Source organism: Balaenoptera musculus, chromosome 4, assembly GCF_009873245.2.
Source record: "Balaenoptera musculus isolate JJ_BM4_2016_0621 chromosome 4, mBalMus1.pri.v3, whole genome shotgun sequence".
In the NCBI taxonomy this organism is placed as follows: Eukaryota; Metazoa; Chordata; class Mammalia; order Artiodactyla; family Balaenopteridae; genus Balaenoptera; species Balaenoptera musculus.
In genome coordinates this window covers 119476311-119499175 of record NC_045788.1, presented here as the reverse complement: position 1 = coordinate 119499175, position 22865 = coordinate 119476311, and the positions used below count along the sequence as shown (strand labels likewise).

General features: G+C 34.2%; 1 protein-coding gene across 2 annotated transcripts in view; it reads left to right on the top strand.

The window, feature by feature from the left end:
* Nucleotides 1–22865, top strand: part of TMPRSS15 (transmembrane serine protease 15) — a 137803-nt gene that overhangs the window by 31097 nt on the left and 83841 nt on the right. For both annotated transcript variants that reach the window (XM_036850722.1, XM_036850723.1), the window contains 4 exons: nt 3411–3519; nt 11469–11575; nt 18556–18696; nt 19387–19536. In XM_036850722.1, coding sequence (XP_036706617.1) covers nt 3411–3519; nt 11469–11575; nt 18556–18696; nt 19387–19536 — 507 coding nt within the window. The remainder of the gene's footprint in view (nt 1–3410; nt 3520–11468; nt 11576–18555; nt 18697–19386; nt 19537–22865) is intronic.

Here is a 22865-nt window from a genome sequence, read left to right as displayed (position 1 = left end):
ACATTGAGCCAGCAGAGGGCGCTCTCAGTGGGTCCTAAGAACACACCCATACGAATCCCATTCCATTACAGGCAATTTCAGATAGTGCAAGAGAATGGCTCATATTATTTGACAGGCTCATTGATCTCTCACTGAGAATTTTTTCTGATGCTACACTTAAAAGCACTTCGTAGTCAAAAATTATAATCCTGAATACCCAGTAATCCTACTCAGCCATGGCTGGGTTATATCTGTTTTGCCAAAAGTCTGTCCAGCTTCATGACATGTACCATTAGGTTCTCCAGAAATATCCTGAAATTAAATGAAAGAATGTACGAGAAAGTCCCCAGCACAAACCTATATCTTGAAATGATAATATTTTGGCATTCTGAATTTTGCTATTATAAGTAGTTCAATATTATTGTAATTTTATTTTAAATGTGTTCAGGAATATTCTTCTTAATCTTTACTTAAGTGTAGGAATTCCCAGAGGCCTTTTAGAGCAGAACTAGACCTGTAGATTATCCATTTGCACTAAAACTCAGCAACTTCATAGAAAATTGAACAGGCAAACTGATCATATTCTTAAGGGCAAGCTAAATATTATGATAAACAATCTTAGCAATGTAAGACAATTACAGTTTATTTATCACTTACGTTATAGTCCAAGAAAGATGGCAAGAGGCAGTGCTCTACAGGCATTCAGGACGCTGGTTCCTCCACCATCCCTTCTGGGCCAGTTCTCCCCTGGATCCTTTGCAACCTGCGGAGAGACAATGGAAAAATGTTATAGAAGATCTTTTTAGAAATCATATCTGGAGATAAACACAATCACTTTCACTATAGTTTATTAACCAGACTCTGTCACGTGACCCATTTTAGGATATGCAGTCTAGTCATGTACCTAGAAAGGGACTGAATAAGGGTATGGCAAACATACAACAATCTCTGCCACCAGGGTCATCACTCAGCTTTTTGGAAATGTATGACCCCCATTGTACAGCCCAAAGCTGTTGATATCTTCCCCCCAAATATGTAGTGAATGGATGTGAAGAATTACTAAAGTGTTACCAGCTTTGCAAATAGGTTTTACAAATTCTAAAACTGGTCTTGTTTTGTTCCCTTTTTTTCACTCTATCTTTTTTTGCTCCCTCCTGTTTGTTGTGAAGTGGTGTTGCAAATGTGATCTATATTCTAATTTTAAAAACACTGGACATGATGAAATTCTTTTAATTTTCTGTTTCTTTTTTCATTTAAAATTTCTCTCTCTCTCACACACGCACACACACACACACACACACACACACACACACACATCCTGCTTTTCAACGACTGAGTGATGTCACCCTGATAGCTCTATATATTGCAGTATTAGGCTAATATTAGGTATTGCCTGGCTTTGAATCATCCCTTGTAAGCTGGAAGAACTTATGTTAGTTAACTTACCCGCTCTGTACCTCAGCTTCCCCACCTAAAACTTCATAAATTTGTGGTGAAGGGGACATTAATACTTATATAATGACCTTAGAGCAATGCTGGCACATAATAAACATTCCACCAATGCTAACAGTTGTATTTTAGGGCTGGTAGGATTGATTGTTCTTCCTTACTGTGTTCCTAAGTGTCATAATTTAAATATAAACTACTTATAATAGTAGTGGATTTTCTTGCACTGCCTATACTCTTGGAGCCCACATGTTTCTTGACAAACTGTGATTAAAAGGCTCCATATATCACTTAAAATACAAGCAGACACTATTCTTACTTTTATGGTCATTGAAGCTAAGGGATTAATTGTCTCATTTATTTGGCGTGGTTTGTGATACGCAGAGAGTTAAGAGTGAAGAAGGAGATTTTTTTTACAACTAGAAGATGATTTAGCTCTGCATTGAACAGACATATATTTTACTGTTTATCTTCAAATCATACAAATTAGCCTTAATTGTCCTTTTTGCTCCAGCAAGTATTACACATAAAGTGATTCAAATCTCTCAACAAGTCACAATTTTTTCTCTTTAATTTCCTGAAGTCTATGATATTGGGTTATTATCTTTTTTGTTCTTAATTTGTTCTTTTTTTTCTTGGGAATTGGGCTATAATAATCCAATCCATAATCCAATGCAATTAATTCCTAGGACATTATTCTTAAACGGACTTTGAATCTTAAAATTTATTTACCTTTTTTTATGCCTCTACCTTATGTGCCTTTTAAAAATATACACCAAAAGTAGCAAAAAGCCAACCAAAATGTGGGATTTTTACCAAGATTTCTATGTGCTTTTCAATTTGTTTCTTCTGTTCACATAAAATATTTGATGTCATATAATAGCTTGTGTTTTATAACTTGGCAGAATTACTGTGTAATGTTACAGTGGGTTTTTCCATTTATCAACTTAGGATTAGCTTATTCTGCACTCAGATTCCAAGGGCAGCAATTTAATTTTGATAAATTTCCTTGATTTCCCTGCCCTCTATCAACACTTCTGACATATGAGGAATAAACAAAATGCCAAAAGAAAAAGGACACATTCCAGGAGTCATTATTCTAGAATTATGGTGTCAACAGTAGTAAGAATATAGAAAATAACCTAAGAAAAACTAAAGATTGTGAAAATCAAATCAGTTTTATTTTTAATGCATACTATACATAGCAAGTATAAAATAAAAAGCTACAAATTATGACTCCTAGTTCATGATTTCAAGATTTTAATCTAGTAGAAAATGACTCAGATATAAATTAAGACAACTAGTAATTCATGACATTAAGGAGATGTAAGAGAAGTACATGAAATAAATGTGCTACAAGAATTAAAAGAGGAAAATGAGTTGTCATGGGAAAGAAAAACACACTCAGGAATATTGAATGAAAATACTGAGCTAGATTGTGAGTCCATACAAAAGGAGCAAAAGTGATGAAGGTTAAAAGTTGTGTGCAGCAGATTGAATGGAAGGATCTCTTCAGGCCCCTTGCACCATATGTATCATTTGCCTGGCCATTTTCTGATCATTTTCAGGGAGATGTATCACTTAGTACGCATAGAGGAGGTTCACCCTAGCTCCAATTTAATGGGGAAAATAAAACAAAAAATAGTTGCTTCTTTAAATTAGAAGTTTACAATTCAGATATATTTGTTTTCTTACAAATATAAAAGAATATACTAAAAATGCAACTTAGCTATGCGTATTTAAAAATAGAATGATTTTCTAAAGGGTCTATAATGGGGTGTGTAAGAGTATTTGAAAATAGATAATAGATTTAAAACACGAAATCTGATCTATTTCCATTCGATCATTTTAGTTTTGTGAAATGACCTAGTATAGGTTTAGTCACGAGTAGTCTATGAAGGTTCATTAGGCAATTTGAATCCCATTTCATTTGAGAAACCCTTCCAAGATTGTTTTGTCTAACATTAATTGCCATTTTTTCACAGCCACAGCTTGTGATGGAAGATTTTTGTTGACTGGATCTTCTGGGTCCTTCGAAGCTCCCCATTATCCAAAGTCTTCTAATCCAAGTGTTGTTTGTCGGTGGATTATACGGTAATATACCATCTTCTATTCCATGTTCTTAAGTCATAAAGTCTTTCTCTGATGCAGTTAGTCTTACCATCTTTAGTAATGTATTTATTTTTTGGACAATTTTTTTCATTAACTACGAAACAAAGCCTTCCCAACTGATATCCTGTCCAAGAAATGTCTCTCTCATTCTTAAACTTTTAAAAAGGAATTTTGCCCTATGAACAATAAATGGGACCATCTCATTGGGCTTTGTAGATAGTTTTTTTTCCATATGGTTGGCACAAATCAAATGCTGCCAAAATTAACAGCATGCCTGTATGTCTGTGTGTCACAAGAAACTGTATTTCACTTAGCTGCATCTTAGCTACAGAGCAGTTCCTTTCTCATTATGCTTGCATCCATGTGAAATCTCCGATGGTGTGATTTGGTCATGGCAGATCAAGAGATGGGAAACCATTATACTCATCCTTTTTGTTGTATCTTGAATAACACTTAGTTCATTTACTATATATTTGACCTCCAAGTCTTAATTCAATTGACGAATCCAATCATTATGATGATCAAAATAATCAAACTGCTGATAGCTGGTCTACCTTAACATTTGCCTAAACATTTTTCACAGAGGAGTAGTACCTAATGTTTCTCTCAGATATTTCAAGGTAAAGATCATTTGTACTAGAATAAATATAAGGAGCTCTGAAATAAACTCATTATAATTTTTTTAAAAATACAAGACTTCTCATAGCCTTAAATAAGTTAAGATGCAAGTAAATTTCCCCCAAAATATACAGTTGACCCTTGACAACAGAAGGCTTAGGGGCACCATCAGCCCATGCAGTCAAAATCCCCATATAACATTACAGTTGGCACTCTGTTCTATGGTTCCCCATGGTTTGTGTAGTATGCATTTATTGAAAATATCCACATATAAGTGGAACCACACACTTCAAGCCAGTATTGTTCAAGAGTCAACTGTATATATATTTTCTATTAAGCCACTGAACATTTTCCCCACAGAACATTCAGCACAAGTGCTCTGTGGAATTCACTTTGAGAAATGCATTCTAGTTCATTCATTTCTCTTAACAGCTGGATGGGATTATGGTTTCCCAATCTGACCTACTATATGTTTATTTTAATCATTGTGATAACTCACTAGAAAATGGGGAATCATTATAACAGCTGGTTAAAGAAGGTTAAAAGACAGAGCTTTGGGTTCTTGCCAAACAAATGATAGGAAATGGCCCCATAAAGACTCACAAGAGTTGTTTTCCTGAGTAGACATATTCCAGAGATGAGATGAAGTATGAAGGGAAGATTGTTCTAAACACATTTACTTGGCATTATTCAGGGAACCAAGAACATCTTGTTCTGCTTAAATAGTTTCTATTTTGGAGCTCAGCCTCATGTAAGTCATGTGATATAACTAAGAGCACAATTTCCTTTTTTTCATGCTCTAAACAACATGTTACTTGTGTCCCAAGGATAAGATTTTGTATTTAAAATGGCAGTTCTAGGTAATTCTTGTCAAGTGAAAACTTAAAAATTTAGAGGATATCGTTTCTAATATAATCACATCATATTTAAAGAGAAGCATTTATAAATGGCTATTAACATTGTTCATAAAAAAATGAAAAATATTCAATTCTTTACCTAAAATGTCAGCAGAAAAACTTAGAAAAATCTTAAATTACTTCCTTTGAAAATGGAAAGAAAATGAATTCTAACCGATCTACATTCCTAACTACACAGTGATTTCTTCATGTGATCTTTGGAATTTTATTAATACTAAATAATGATAATTTAATTGTTCAATCCACTTCTTAGTAGAGCTAGGTCAAAACTACAGGGAGGTCTTATAAGCAGATCACAATAAACTTTTGCTATAATAGTACATAATATCATTTATGTAATAATCACACTATGTTAATTAAAGATTTGTATGGTTCTATACTTTTTACTTCCTTTTCCATCACTTAATTTTTAAAACTATTTTAAGAAATCCACCATTAATCTAGGGATGATTTTTAAAACCTATAGAATCTAAAATAAATAAATACTGTACTTCATGATAAAATTATGATTTAAAATTATATAAATAATCTAAGTGTATTTTCTTCTCAAAACTGATTACTACATTAGAGATGCATTAGACCTGATGGTTTGTTTTTCCTAATGGTGATCAAAGAGGGGTAAAGACAATAATGTTTCTTACAAGCTTGGAAGACCAAATAACTAGTGGAGAAATGGTTAAGATGCAATTAAGCTATATTTTGGGATTATATTAAGACCACATGTAGCAGAGTGTCAGTGATGGAGAATGTGAGCACTGGAGACTGTCTGCATGGGCTTCAAATCTGGCTTCTTCAGATTCAAGGTATGTGATCTCAGACAAATAACTAAATCTCTTAGACTCAAAATTTCTGCATCTATAGAGTTCAGTATCTCTAACTACAGGGGTCAAAGTCATTATGAAAAGTAATATTGAATGTAAAACACTTAGCACTCTACTATATGCTCAGTAAAACTGGACTCTAAAAAGGGTAGCTATTGATACAAAAATGTAAAATATAAAAATTACATTTAGGAAATTATCCTTTCCTTCAAAATTTCAGAAGGTAATTGTGGTTAATATTATAAAAACATCAGATATGATATTCTCCAATTAATCTCACCTTTATAAATGCCTTTGTTTTATTGCAAATAAGTTGGGTTTTCTGAAACAGAAGAAACTAGAAAAAAGTATGCACTCATTTCTCTCCTCTACTTTCAATTATCTATTTTGAAAAAGTAAACAGCTTCTGAACACAAAGTTTCCTAGGAAGCTCCTCTTGCATCCTTTAGTTTCTTGAAAACAACATCACTTGTTAAAAAAACAAACAAAACAAACAAGCAAACAACAACAACCAAAAAAACCTCACTGTTTTCTTGCTTGGAGACACCAAAACTTTCATTAAAATAACAGAAATCATCCCTGAAGGCAGCTTATTTCTTCTTCCTCTGTCTTCTTCAGTTTTGATGCTGGATTTCCTAAAGTTCTCACTAGCAGGCTCACTTTCCGCATGGCTGAAGAGACCTAACGGAGGTAGAATTTTTTTAAACAGCTGCCATCATCTGCTTTTCTCTCCTTCTCTCAGTCTGGGCTGGGAGTATCTCCTGCTCCCTCACGTTGATCTCCTTCCACCCCTGTCAACCTCCTGTGGTTACTAAATACATCTGAGGGTAGCCCATGAGCGTGGCATCTTCTGCATCTGCCTATCTTCCTCCAGTGACGCTCAAACCTGAGAGCACATCACAATCGCTCCTGGAGTATTTAAAAATGTACATCCCCAAATCCATTCCAGAACCATGGAATCTGATATCCAGGGTTGAGGTCCCTGTGTCAATATTTTTTAAAAACAACCCACCATTGTTCTAACCTCACCTTCCTGGCAGCAAACATTGGTCAGATCCAAAAACTTGGGTTACTGCTTACATGTCTTTTAATCCTCCCCTGCTAGTTGCTGCCATTGCAGTGTTGTCAGCCCCGCTCCTTGAAGACTAAACCTTAGCCCTGCCTCCAGCCCCTCATCAGGAATCTAATACGTTTGCCAAACCTCAGGTCTTGCCCCAAATGGACATTTCCCAACCATGAAACTTAGAGTTTCAAAATTAACTACATTTGTGATGAATGTCCCCAGTTTACCAACTGATCACGGTACTACTGATAACTTACCGAAAATCCAAACTTGCCATGCCCCTGGGCAGGAGCCATGGTTAAATCAGCTGCCTCTGCAGCCAGCCTCTGAAGCCAAGTATCTTCTCAGTCTCCTTCTTGGCTTTGGAGACTAGATCTCTCCCTATTATCCACCCTTTCAGTATTCAGCCAGCTTCAACATTATCCATGCTCTGCTTTAATTGTTTGGCCTTCCTCCTTTTTGCAGAGTTCAGGGGAACCTTGTACCTCCAAAACACTAAAGAATTATTCACATTTCTGATCCTACACTTCAGTGAGACAGTAGAGTTATAAATAGGCATTGCCCTAGACACCTTTTCCCCAAACTGAAAATTAAAATTTGAACATTTTTCCCCACAGAGCATTCAGCATAAGGTAGATAAGCCATTGGCAATTTGATTATTTTGATCATCATAATGATTGGATTGGTCAACCAAATTGAGAGCTTGGAGGTCAAATATATAGCAACTGATCCAAATTTTATTCAAGATTTAGCACAAAGGTTGTATATAGAGGGTGTTCTCAGCTTTCAATATGCCATGACTAAATCACACCATAGGAGATTTTCATACAGATGCTGGCATAATGAGATAGGAATTATTCTGTAGCCAAGAAGCCTCAGCTTTTGTTCCCCCACAGATATGTCGATTTAACAGTGAAATGTGAACCAAAAGACATTTATGAGAATTCCAGAATTCAGTTAAGAAGTTGCATACCCCAGGTGAACACAAAGCCAAGGACAGCTGCACTGAAATGGACAAGAAGATCAAGTTCATTTTACCCTCCATCAACTCCTTCCCCAACACAGCACAGCTCAGCACAAGTCTTGACTCACTACTTCTTCCTTGGAAGGAAAAAGAAGGATGAAACATGCATCCAGTGTCCCAGCTTTTCCAAGAGCTGCCTGAGGGACTAGTTTCTGTCTCACCTCATATGGATAAGTGATGGAACTGGTATTGTTTGGATGCCTGAGAGATACTGAGAACAAAGAGAAGTGGGTACAGCTTGCTATGGCCAGCAGGGCTTGATACAATTGGGAGAAGGTGCACAATTCAAGGCTTCTCCCTAAGGATAGAAAGAAAGAAGTGCAGCATGCTTCCAACATTCTAACTGTTTCAAGAGCTTCCTCAGCAACGGGTATATGTCTTGCATGAATGTGGAGCTGATGAGCCAGCACAATTTGCATGGCCTGTGGCTGCAGAGAACAAGATATAGTTGGGTGACTTGCTGTGGTAGGACCAGAGAATGTGCAGCGCCACATACAGACACCAGAGAGAGCAAAAAATTAGACACCACTGAAAAAGAAACTTGCAACGTTCTAATTGCTCTTGAACAGTCAATGGATCTCATACTAAATCAAAAAGGAAATTAGAAAATATCTTGAAGCAAATTTAAAAAAAACAACAACTGCAACATACCAAATCTTATAGGATAGAGAAAAAGAAGTGCTAAGTGGAATAACCTAGAAGAAAAGGATAAGTCCCTAGAAACATACAATCTACTAAGACTGAATCATAAAGAAATACAAACTCTGAACAGACCATTTACTAGTAAGAAGATTGAATCAGTAACAAAAGACCTCCCAACAAAAAACCATGACCCACTGGTTTTACTGGTGAATTCTACCAAATATTTAAAGATGAATTAATACTAATCTTTTTCAGACTCTTCCAAAAATTGGAAAAGAAGGAACACTCACTTTGATACTAAAGCCAGACAAAGTCACCACAAGAAAAGAAAACTACATTCCTGATAATATACCCCTGATAATATAAATGCACAAATCCTTAAGCAAAATACTAGCAAACCAAATTCAATGGAAAATTAAAAGGATTATACACCATCACCAAGTGAGATTCATCTCTGGGATGCAAGGATGTTTCAATATATAAAAATCAATCAATTTGATACACCACATTAACGGAATGAAGGCTAAAAATCACAGGATCTTCTCAACAGATTCAGAAAAAGCTTTTGACAAAATTCAACACCCTATCATAATAAAAAACACTCAACAAAATAGGAATAGAAGGAAATTACCTAAATCTAATGAAGGTCATACAAGAAAAGTCCAGAGTAAATATCATACTCAATGATGAAAAAGTAAAGCCTTTTCCTCTAAGATCAGGAACAAAACAAGGATGCCCTCTCTCACCACACTTATTCAGCTTAGTACTGGAAGTCCTAGCCAGAGCAATTAAGCAAGAAAAAAAATACAATGTATCTAAACAAAAAAGGAAGAAGTAAAATTATCTGTTCACAGGTGGCAAGATCTTATATATAGAAGACCATAAAATTCCACAAAAAAACTTGTTGGAAATAATAAAATAATTCAACAAAGTTACAGGATACAAAATCCACATAGAAAGATCACTTGTGTTTCTATACACTAATCATCCAGAAAGGAAATTAAGAAAATAGTCCCATTTACAATAGCAGTAAAAAGAATAAAGTACTTAGGAATAAACTTAATCAAGGAGGTAAAAGACACAATGAAAATAATAAAACATTACTGACTGAATTTAAAGACAAATAAATGGAAAGACATCTCATGTTCATGGATTGGAATACTTAATATTGTTAAAATATAATAATGTAATATACTAATGTCCATACTACTGAAAATGATCTATAGATCCATCACAATCTCTATCAAAATCCCAATGATTTTAAAAGAAAAAGGAAAAAAGAATCCTAAAATTCATATGGAACCACACAGGACCCCAAATAGCCAAAACAATCTTGAGAAAGAGAACAAAGCTCATACTTCCTGATTTCAAAATATATTACAAAGCTACAGTAATTAGTACCAGTATAGTACCAGCATAAAAATAGACATACAGACCAATGAAACAGAATAGAGAGGTCACAAATAAGCCCACACATATATGGTCAAATTATCTTTGACAAGGATATCAAAACTACACAACGGAGAAACAATATAGTCTCTTCAACAAATGGTGTTGGTAAAACTAGATATTCAGTTGCAGAACAAAATTGGACCTTTACCTTACACCATACACAAGAAATAAACTCAAAATGAATTAAAGGCTTAAACATAAGACCTGAAATCATAAAACTCCTAGAAGAAAACATAAAAGGAAAGCTTCATAACATTGCTCTTCACAGTGATTTCCTGGATTTGAAAACAAAAGCACAGGCAACAAATGCAAAAATCAACAAGTGGCAGTATATCTCATTAAAAACCTTCTATACAGCAAAGGAAACAATAGAAAACAACAGAATGAAAAGGCAACCTAAGGAATGGAAGCAAATATTTGCAAACCATATATCTAATAAGGGGATAATATCCAAAATATATAAGGATCTCCTACAAAACTCAATAGCAAAATAGACCAAATAAAAAGTGGGCAAAAGACTCAAATAGATATTGCTCAAAAAAAAATAAAAGGCATACAAATGGCTAAAGGGCATCACTCAACATAGTAATCATCAGAGAGATGCAAATCAAAATCATTATGGCCATTACCAAAAAAACAGAACATTATAAATGTTGGTGAGGATGTGGGGAAATTGGAACCCTTGTGTGATGTTGGTTGGAATGCAAAATGGTGTAGTCAGTACGGAAAACAGTATGAAGGCTCCCTAAAGCCATAAGAAATAGAACTACCATATGATCTAGCAATCCGATTTCTTGGTATTTATCCCAAAGAATTGAAGTCAAGATCTCTAAAAGATACACACTCCTATGTTCATTGCAGCATTATTCACAATAGCTAAGAGGTGGAAACAACCTAAATGTTCATCGACAGATGAATAGATAAAGAAAATGTGGTCTATATATACAGTGGAATATTATTCAGTCCTTAAAAGAAGGAAATCCTATCATAGGCAACAACGTGGTTGCACCTTGAGAACATTATGCTAAGTGAAATAAGCCAGTCACAGGAGGACAAATCCTGCATGATTTCACTTATATGAAGCATCTAAAGTATTCAAACTCAGAGAGTCAAAAAGTACAATGGTTGTCAGAGGCTGGGAGAGAACAAATGGGGAGTTACTGTTCAGTGGGTATAGAGTTTCAATCATGCAAGTTGAAAGAGTTCAAGAGAGCTGCAGTACAATATTGTGCTTATAGTTAAAAATACTGTTCCATGCATTTAAAAAATTAAGAGAGTCTATCCCATGTTACATATTCTTTATCACAATTAGAAAAATACATTCAAATTCTAGAATACATTGAGTTGTGCCAACTGTTAAGAGTGTAATAGTCTATTTTTTGCTTTTAATTTAGTGTAAACCAAGGACTTTCCATTCAACTGAACTTTGATTATTTTAATACATATTATACAGATGTATTAAATATTTATGAAGGTGTGGGTTCAAGCAAGATTTTAAGAGGTAAGTTAAAACAAATATACAGTCCATTATCAAAATGAAAATATGTGGAAAACTTTTTGGAGTGATGCGCTTTCCCTTTTATTTTTTTTTTTTGAGGTTGTATGTCTGACTTTATTTTCTTCCAGATATGTAGCAATATGATTTATGAAATAACCCATTCTCTTATCGATGCAGGAGTTTTTTTTTTTTTTTTACTGGAGTGTAATTGCTTTACAATATTGTGTTAGCTTATGCTGTACAACGAAGTGAATCAGCTATATGTATGCATATATCCCCTCCTTCTTGGACCTCCCTCCCATCCACCACCATCCCACCCATCTAGGTCATCACAGAGCACTGAGCTGAGCTCCCTGTGCTATACTGAAGGTTCCCACTAGCTATCTATTTTACACATGGTAGTGTATTTATGTCAAACCTAATCTCCCAGTTCATCCTGCCCTCTCCTTCCCCCCCATGTCCACACATCTGTTCTCTACATCTGTGTCTCTATTCCTGTCCTGGAAATAAGTTCATCTGTACTATTTTTCTAGATTCCACATATATGCGTTATTATATGATATTTGTTTTTCTCTTTCTCACTTACTTCACTCCGTATGACAGACTGTAAGTCCATCCACATCTCTGCAAATGACCTAATTTTGTTCCTTTATACTGCTGAGTAATATTCCATTGTATATATGTACCACATCTTCTTTCATCTGTCAATGGACATTTAGGTTGTTTCCATGACCTGGCTATTGCAAATAGTACTGCAATGAACACTGGGGTCCATGTGTCTTTTCGGATTATGGTTTTCTCAGGGTATATGCCCAGTAGTGGGATTGCTGGGTCATATGGTAGCTCTATTTTTAGTTTTTTAAGGAAACTCCATACTATTCTCCACAGTGGCTGTATCAATTTACATTCCCACAAACAGTGTAAGAGGGTTCCCTTTTCTCCACACCCTCTCCAGCATTTATTGTTTGTAGATTTTTTGATGATGGCCATTCTGACCACTGGGAGTTGATACTTCATTGTAGTTTTAATTTGTGTTTCTCTACTATTTAGTGATGTTGAGCATCTTTCCATGTGCCTCTTGACCACCTGTATGTCTTCTTTGGAGAAATGTCTATTTAGGTCTTACGCCCATTTTTTGATTTTGAACTGAATATGAGCTTGTACTTTAAGTTACTGAAAGGAAAAAGAGAAACTGGTCCTGATTATAAAAATTAATAATTTAGTGCTCTGTGCAATCAAACTTCTTAGTAATAAAAGATGTACTGTTTCACATGATCCTCTTCTAATTGATGTTTTAAAAATCATGTGGAATTCTACTATACTAAGTGTTGCTCCCCATTAAGCAAAATTCAAACAAACCCTAAAAACAACTATTTTTCTTCAACAGTGAATCTCTTTTTTTTCTATTTTTATTATGCACTCTGCTTCTGTCTCCTGCAGGACTATTACTAATAAAGTTGGTAAAACAATGAGTAGATCAGGATGTAGTCTCACTAAATGGAAGGTGTGGATGGTATTGTTATTATGTAGCCATTTGTCATTATGTACATAGACACCGATGGGAGCTGAGAAAGGGCAGGGAACACTCTAATAATACATGTGTGACTACCCCACTTTATTCCATCTGGTCCCCAAATGAATAGACCTATTCATGGTAGCCAACAAAAATAGGAGTGAAATTCCAGGAGGAAATAAAATAAGGATGAAGAAAAGAATGTGGCAGTGGAGTCCAGGGAATAACTCGTTTTCCTCACACTTTTGAGGAATAGTCAATAGTCATCTTAGCAGAGCTAAGATAAGGTTACAAGTGACATCTCTTATTAACATTTGTACAAAGCTGCATTTATTTTAATAATTTTGGATTTTAAATTGCACTTGTGAATAATGAAAAGTAAATCCTATTGAATAAATGTTTTGATTGACTTATTGATTTGAGAAATATTTAAGCATATGATAATAATAAGTACTTTTTGGGGGGTGCTTTTAATATGACACACATCATACTGAGTGCTCTATGTGGATATCCTTTATTTTCAATAATCTACAAAGTATGCATTACAGGAGAGGAAAATGAGATCTAAGAAGTTAAATGACCACAAGTCCACAAAGCTAGTTAGTGTTGGAGATAGAAATCAGACCCAGACACTCCTACTTCAAACACAATGCGTTTATTCATTGTGCTTTAAAAGCCCCAAGTACAAATATAATCACGAGTATACATAAAACAGATGAACTCATGGTAAGTCACATTTGGCTTAAATAAATGGACCAGCCATTTCATAATCTACTTATTTCTGTAGTTGATAAATCTAGTTCCTTAAAATTATGTCAACATAAATATTTACATAGGTGGACAAATAAGCCAGTTCATATAAATTTCTCCAAGGGCTAATGTGATATTAATAATAAATTTTAGCATACTTTGATCACTTGCAGTATGCAAAGTAGTGTTCTCAGCACTTTAACTCAAAAAAAAAAATTCTCCCCTAAACCATATTACACAGGTGCTATTACAATCTTTATTTTACAGATAAAAACTAAATTCATAGAGGTTAACTGTCCAAAAATGATAGGTGTAAATTACCCTTATGTTCCCTTCTCTTCAGATACCATTTGCCTGAACGCTATTTTTACTTATTTTCACATGCTTAGATCATCAGAAATACATAACTAAATCTTAGAATCATTATATATAGTGATGTCAATAATGCACAATAATTATCATAAAAATGCAATAAAGAAACTAAATATACAAATAGAAAATAGAAAATATCTAAGAAAATGAATTTAAATTATAACAAATAGGTAGTTGTTCAATTTTTAAGGTCTTTTTGAAATATAAATGTATTTCAAAGTTTTTTACATTAAATATTTTAATTTAACTTGAAAAAATATGAGAAATGGCATTAGCTGTTAAAATTACATTTTAAATTTAAAAATAATACCTTTTTTAAAGATATGTAAAAATGTCTTACCTCCAGCATCTAGCACATGCCTGATATATTGTAAAAATTTAGTATTTGTTGACTTAAATTTAAACCGGCAGGTTTATATATCATGGTATTATAGTAGTTAATTAATGGAGATCAGTAGCATTTCGTATAACTCTAAAGTTATTTTGTTTTGTAACAATGCTGATACTTTCACTCTTGATTCAAAATCCCGTCTATTTTTCTAAATATTTTAGCAAGTTTCTTATTGTGAGAGATGTGTACACAATTACTTTTATTAAATTACAATTCATTATAAAGATAATTATCTTTATCATGTGGAAAATATATAGATATTTTAATTAAATCAAGGAAAATAAGATTATGTAAAGGAATTATAAGAAAATAAAATTATCCAGTACCATAAAATAGTTCTTATATACTTGATTAGGGGTAAGTTAGTATGAACAAATTTTAAAGGCATTTTTCAGTCATTTTCATATAGAGTCATGATGTAAAAGTTCTCTGACTGGTAAAAAGTTTCAGAGGAAGGTGAGTATTTCATATAGATAGATGATAAAAAATGCAATAGAGTCTTTTCCAAATAAGTGTGGAAATCAGGGTAAATCAGAATAGATTAACAGGATAGTAGTTCAAAAATGTTTTCTTTAAACTGTAGTGATGAAGGTAAAATATTCAATTCATTGGTGGTAATAATTATCAGTACTGGGTATGGAAGTGGTAGAAGATGATAAATATTCTCCATTAATACTTTATTCAAAAAATACATAGATATATTTATGTATCCTCAAAGAAAGACAACAAAAACAGCCTGTATGAGCACGCTGAAACCAATTTCAAGTTGACAAGCCAGGAAAATGCATTTCTGTGTGTGTAGTTGTTACACCATTCTTTATATCCTAAGTGCTTAGCTGTTCTTCCATTCCCAAAGGGCTGTTAATAGCATATCCCCAATATTGGAGCTTAGCAGTTTAAGGACGTGTTTTTAAAACTGAATCACATAAAAGTGGGCATAGATACAGCTGAAGTTATGTAATAAACATAGTGGATCTTCCTGAATTGTCAACTTATCCTACAACAAAAATAATCATATTGTGGACATGGAATTAAATAATATATACAAACATTTTTCACAGTAAAGCATTTTTATTAAAATTTGTGCTTTTATTAGAACACTTTCATGTAGTGTTACAAGTACCCATTCATTCACTTCTGTTGATAGGGGTATGTTATATGGAAAAGTTTAACAAGCACTGGCTTAAGGTGTTGGACTTTCCAGAGGCTCTTGAAGATTCCTCAGTGATAGTGCCTGGAAAAATTAAGAGCTACTTCCTCAGTACTCCCATGGCATTTCTCCCGTATCTATCAATTCCAAAGTAATTTTTTTATAATTCATTAATCTGAACTTTTCTAATAGGTTAAGAGGGGAACTTGGTTATTTTTTCTCCAGCATTTAGCACCATGCCAAATTCACGGTGAGCACTCAATAAAATGTGTTGACTATATTAGAAATCTTTTATAACACACAAAGAAGCTAATTTAATTGCAGAATTTCTTCTCTTATAAATAAGATAAAATAAATAGTTTTGAGCTAGATCTGTTGAATTATACTCTGTGGAAAGTCTGTTATCCTTGCCCATTGCCCTCATCCCAAATTCCCCTGAATTTTAATTATGCTTCCCAGCTTTCCTCTTTTGCAAAACTTATTCACCAGAGCCTTTATTGTTAGAAGACAAATGAGTTAATTCACACAAGTGTGGCTGCTTGGCAACTTTAATATCCATAGCAATATTGTTTTTTAGTAAAAGGCACTGGATTTTCTTAAGGAATTATTGTCTAAAAGTTTCTTGTGTCAGGTAGAGAAAAATCCAGCCTTTAGAAATTATTAGGAAATTGTTTTTTTCTTTCAACTCCTGCCCTGACTCTTTTATGACTCTTTTATGTAGGCAAACACTATTGCTATATTTACTCACATCTTAATTCATGCATCCAAAAATTGATTAAAAATTTCCCATGCTCTGACACAATGGCAGAGGCTCAGAAAGTGTTAAGTATAGTCTCTGCGTTTTCAGGGCTCACAATCCAGTTGAGCACATCAAGGAATAATAGCTAGCATCCACTGAGCACTTACTATATACCAGTCACTCTATCATGTGGAAATTACTTATTTACTCCTTATCACAAATGTTTATGGAAGGTATTATACCACAACAGAGGAAACTGAAGCACTGAGAAGTCTCATAAGACATGGAGCCAGAAATGAATCTCATGCTGACTCTGGAGCCTCTGTTTTTAACCACTGTCTTCTACTACCTTTGTGGATGCATAAGATAATATCCTCTCCACTGCATCTGTCGCTCTGGGACTCTTTCTAGTCACAACTTTAAGAATCTGATAAAAGATTTACAAAACCTCAATAGATACAAATGTTCGACACCATTTCTAGACATTTATGTGTAACTCTGAAGCGTATTAATGAATCTCAAGACATAAACCCCAGACTAACTAGACTAGTGCAATAACATTAGACAACGTGGGAATCCAACACATCACAACCATGAAGGGTGCCATTGAACCAGTAGCCACATTCAGATCCTACCAGAAGCCATGGCCCCCCCAAAACTCCATTGCTATAGAAAAGAAAGAAAGAAAGAGAGGCAGATAGGTTTGAAGCAAAGTTTCTAGAATATTCACATGCTTTAAGCAACTAGACATTTATGGACTACAAAGATTTTAAATATGGCAACCATTTGGGTTACACAGTTACATATGCTTGTAGAAGGAATCTAAATAACCAATGTAGTTCTTCATGAGAAGATACTGAAAGAATGAAATACAACTTTACTGGGGAAAAGAGTAAGATATAAATCAATGCTTATTCATGGTTTTCTTTCCATTAGATTTTACTGAAATTATCATGCATGTAATCACATTTTTTCACTAATTTCTACATGATAAGCACAGAATTTTTCAGTAGTTTATGAAAGTATCTTTCTTCGGAACTCAATAATTAACAGTGGTGCTTTGTCTTCAATCTGCAAGCGTGATACCTTTCATAAACTTGAATCTGATACCCAGTTCAAACTGTCAAACTAAAATGCTAAGCCATTGTTTCCTATCCTTTTTTTTTTTTCATTATCACTCCCACTAAGAAACTTTTAGACCTTTTCCTACCCTAATTGCTCCCCATGAAATTTTAATATTTCAGATATTCTCTATACCTGTTTATGTACTGTACGGCTATCTTGGGCTTTATAAATTTAAAAACTAAGAATTTTTCTGTCCCTGAAAACAAATTTTTACCACCTAGGAGGCAATATCACCCCCTTTGAGAATGTATGTGCTAAATAATACATTTCTATAAAAGCAAATTTTATATAACAATGCTTTTTTTGTAAATCATCATGTGAGTACTTCTTATTTCTCAAGCACTATATTAACCCTTGAAAATAAAAAATCTAGAAAGATAATATCTTTTGTAGCTAGAATTTAAATGGAAAAGAGATAAGATCAATATCTGTAGAAACAATCCTTAAATTGTCTAGGATTATTTTGAGGTCCTACAGCTATATGGATAGAAAGCCAAAGAAATACCCTTATTTCTACTATTGTGATAGAGTTTAGCCTCTGTTAGTGTGGCATGGGAAATACCTGATAGAATCAAACTCATGTTTTGTTTTATAACTGTTTAACTTGTATGTTTCTTAGAGGAATTTTTTCCATAAAAGAATGGATCTTTTTTTATATGTGTTTACAGTGTATGTAGCTAACAATTAAAAATGAAAATATAGTTTATCAAACCACAAATATATGTAATAATTTGAAACATTATTATTATAAGACAAGAGATATTTATTTAAAATAAATTAACTATAGGACTAATGCTTTTAGTTAACAGTAGTATCAGATAAAAAGGTTGATAGATCAATTGATAGATCAATAGATTGATTGATGAATGGATGGATGGACAGATCAATAGATAAGTGAATACATATATATGTACATATAACAGTCATTCATTTTCTTTTGTAGCTTCTCTCTGGTCACAGAATCCTGGCACAATTAGGATTTTTTCCAGTCAAGTTACTGCCACTTTTCTTATACAATCTGATGAAAATGATTATATTGGCTTTAATGCAACATACACTGCATTTAACAGCAAAGTGCTTAATAGTAAGTACTGTTTATTCCTTAGCCTTTGAATCTTCAGGTGCTTTAATACTGTAATGGAATTTTGAAAGTAGCAGGACCTAATATTTTAGAACAGGGTCATTATCTGTTTCATTATGCAAGTTCTTTAATGAGTATCTCTTATGTATACCTTTCTCCATTTGATACTTGCAAAGAAATGAGAAATTAGAAAATAGCTCACATTCTTCAAAACAATCAAATAACCAATTTGAGAAAAAGTATAAATCAATAGGAAAATTAAACTTTTATATACTGCAAGTATTCAAAGCTTAAAAAATTAGCATAAAACTAATTCTGAGAATGTTCCACATCAACCTAATTTTGATCAGAGTATTAAATTTAGTAAATAAATAGGGGGAGCAAAAAATTTGGGACAAAGTTTATGTGGGTAAGCCAACAGAGGTAAGATATAAAAATTAAAGAACAATAAGAACAAGATGCTTGTCTTCACTGAAGCCTAATGGGGTATAAGAAACATAAGAACACAGTTGGCAACAAAATGATGTGTTTGTTTTTCAACTAAATGGAATTAAACAGTTAAAATGAATTTAAAAAATGATTTTGTGCATGCCACTTAATTATAAACAGTGTGAGTTTATGCTATTTTCAATTCACTCTATTATAATTAGTCATATTGTTGACTACATTTGTATTTTTTTTTTTATTTTACAGATTATGAGAAAATCAACTGTAATTTTGAAGATGGCTTTTGTTTCTGGATCCAGGATCTAAATGATGACAATGAATGGGAAAGGATTCAGGGAAACACCTTTCCTCCCTCTACTGGTCCAAATTTTGACCACACTTTTGGCAATGATTCAGGTATAGTTCATATTTAATTCATAAACTAAAAGAAAAGTGTCATGCGCTGTTCTGCAGTTCAAAGTGAGCAGTATTAAATGTAAGACAGTCTTTTCAGACTTTCTTTTTTTTTGATCATGAACTAATAAATGAATTTAAATGAAAATAGTAATCAAGTAGGCAAGTAAGAGTATTTCAAGAAATATATTTTTTACCCTATATATTCATGAAATGTTGAAAAGTACACAGAGGCCATTAGAGACAAAGAGACTTGGGTTGTCACCCTAGATTTGCCACTTATTATTAACTAAGGGGACTTGTGGGAGGTAAATAACTGTACTGAACTTTGGTCTACTCTGCCTTAATTTCCATTTTCTGATTGTTCATTGTTAGTGTACAGAAATACAATTGATTTTGTATGTTGATCTTGTACCCTGCAGCCTTGCTGAAACTGTTTATTAACTCTATTAGTTTTTTAAGAATTCTTTAGAATTTTCAATAGATCAAGATCATACCATTTTGAAATACAGGTAAAAAGGCAGGTTTACTTCTTCTGATAAGCTTTCTTAGTCTGTCAGGGCTGCCATAACTAAATACCACAGACTGGTTATCCTAAACAATCAATATTTATTTTTCACAGTTCTGGAGACTGGAAGTCTGAGGTCAGGGTGCAAGCATGGTATGGTTCCGATGAGAGCCCTCCTTTGGTTCACGGACACCAGCCTCCTTACTGTATCCTCACATAACAGAGAGAGAGAACATAAGAGAGAGCTCTCTCCTGTCTCTTTTTTTTTTTTTTAATATATATATATATTTTTTTTATAATTCTTTATTTTATTTATTTATTTTTGGCTGTGTTGGGTCTTCGTTTCTGTGCGAGGGCTTTCTCCAGTTGCAGCGAGCGGGGGCCACTCTTCATCGCGGTGCGCGGGCCTCTCATTGTCGCGGCCTCTCTTGTTGCGGAGCACAGGCTCCAGACGCGCAGGCTCAGCAGTTGTGGCTCACGGGCCCAGTCGCTCCGCGGCATGTGGGATCCTCCCAGACCAGGGCTCGAACCCGTGTCCCCTGCATTGGCAGGCAGATTCTCAACCACTGCGCCACCAGGGAAGCCCTCTCCTGTCTCTTCTTATAAGATCACTTATATTGACACCATCATGAGGGCTCCACATTGATGACCTAATTACCTCCCAAAGGACCTATCTCCAATATCATCACATTGGGGTTTAGGATTTCAACGTACTGGGGGGGGGGGGACCATTCAGTCCATAGCAGAAAAACTATGGAAGAGCTGATTCTAAAACATGGTCCCAAGGGAAAGGTGGTGCTTTGTAGGTATATTTTTCACGTGAGTGGGATATTAGAACTGTATTTCAGGTGGAGACATTAACATTGAGACAATAAAATTTGAGAAGACCAGAAATTATTGGGAATTATCAGGAGATAAGGAACTCATAGTGAGAAGACCAACCATGTAAACCTTGGAAGCATGTATTCATAATACTAACTACAATCTAATTACAAATCTAGAAGTAATATGGATCTTACAAAGTAAGGAAAAGGACAGAATAGAAATTCATGCATTTAGATAATTTTCTTAGACAAAATCTATCCTATAGTATCTCTTTTTACCAATGAGAATTCAATTCAATTCAAAGAACACATATTAAAACCTCTCTCTAACCAGGTATGGTTCTAGGCATTGAGGACACAGATCACACATCACCATTTCTACAAAGTCTTTCTGGAACCTCGAAGTTAAAATCTTCCTTTCCTTTAAACATTAAAGCACCTCTTTTGTTTTTCCTATCACATGGCCTTATATCTGCTTACTTATTTGTTTCTTTCCAACACAGTGTTCTCTTCAGGAACAAGAACCTTGTCTTTTTCATCTTTGAATTGCTAGTGTATTCTCAGTGTCTGAATCTAACATGTAAACTTATTTTTAAATACATGAATGAATGTCTACAACTTTTATTCAGTAAGTCATTTCTAAATAAGTGATTGACTACATGAAATTGCTTATAACATAATAATAGCCTGAGCACATGTGCATTGTAATTTATTATTAATAGCCCCTTATATTACAAAGATCAATATCCTTGGTTTTATAACCTGAAAAGTAAATGGCTTGAGTTAATGTCAATTGTGAATGACATCTAGTAAGAGTACATTAAAAAGTTATTTTTTTCATGGTAGAAATGTGTCTGAGTAATCCTGATTCCTTAGAAAATACATCCCCAGAATAATAAAACACAGTTCATCATACTACTTCAAATTGAAAGTATTTCTTAATAAAATGTGACTAATTTTAATCTATTTCCCTATGAAATCATTGAAAGTTCCTCTCAATGTGTTTATTCACTCCTTTATTTAAGAAGTATTTTTTGAACCCAGGCCTTATTCAAGGCCTCAGAATGTATCTGTGAATACAAAACAGATTTTCTGCTCTCGTGGAACACATATTTTAGCAAAGAAAAACAGAAAATAAGCAATATGCATGACAAGTCATTACATCTTGGGGTTCTGTTTAATGTGAATGAGTACTCTGGGAAAATACAGAGCTTAGTAAGGTCAGTGGGGAGGGCAGGTGTTCAGGTGCTTTTGCAAATTAAAATAGAGTCATCAGTTTCAGGTCTCACTGAAACAATAAGTGACATTTGAATCAAAGCTTCCAAGGAATGGAAGGAATTAGCCATATAGATTTTTCCAGACAGAGGAAACAAGCAGAGTAAAGGCTCTAAAGGGAGCGTGCCTGACCTGCTTGAAGGAAGGCCAGGAAACCAGCATGGCTGAAGTGGAATCAATAAGGACAGTAGGGCCTAGAGAATAACAGGTCTTCCATGGCTTTGGCTTTTTCCCCAGTGAAATTAGGAGCTACTGAAGTTTAAGTGTAGGAATGAGAGAATTCACACTGACTGGTAGAATATATTATGGCAGGGCAAGGTGTTGTCAGAGAGACCAGTGAAAGGCTATCACCTAATCCAGAAAAGAGGCCATGGGACTCTCAGCTGTGGTGAGAAGAGGTCAGATTCTGGATATAATCTGAAAGTAAAGTTAACAGGATCCTGCTAAACTACTTACCAATGTGGACCTATAGACAAAAAATGTGCACTGCATAGATGGCCAATCTCATTAGACCTACATGTTTAATACTGAAAATTATGACATGCATCGTCTCATACATAATTTATCTCTTTTGAATAAGTGATTTCCCAGAACCTGATCCTCTATGGATAAATTCGTAATCTCCACAGCTGAAGACTAACCCCAAGTGATAATCACCCAACCCTCTAAAGGATCCTGATCTAAAACAGTCAAATAATTTGACCAATTTTTTTTTTAACTGTAAT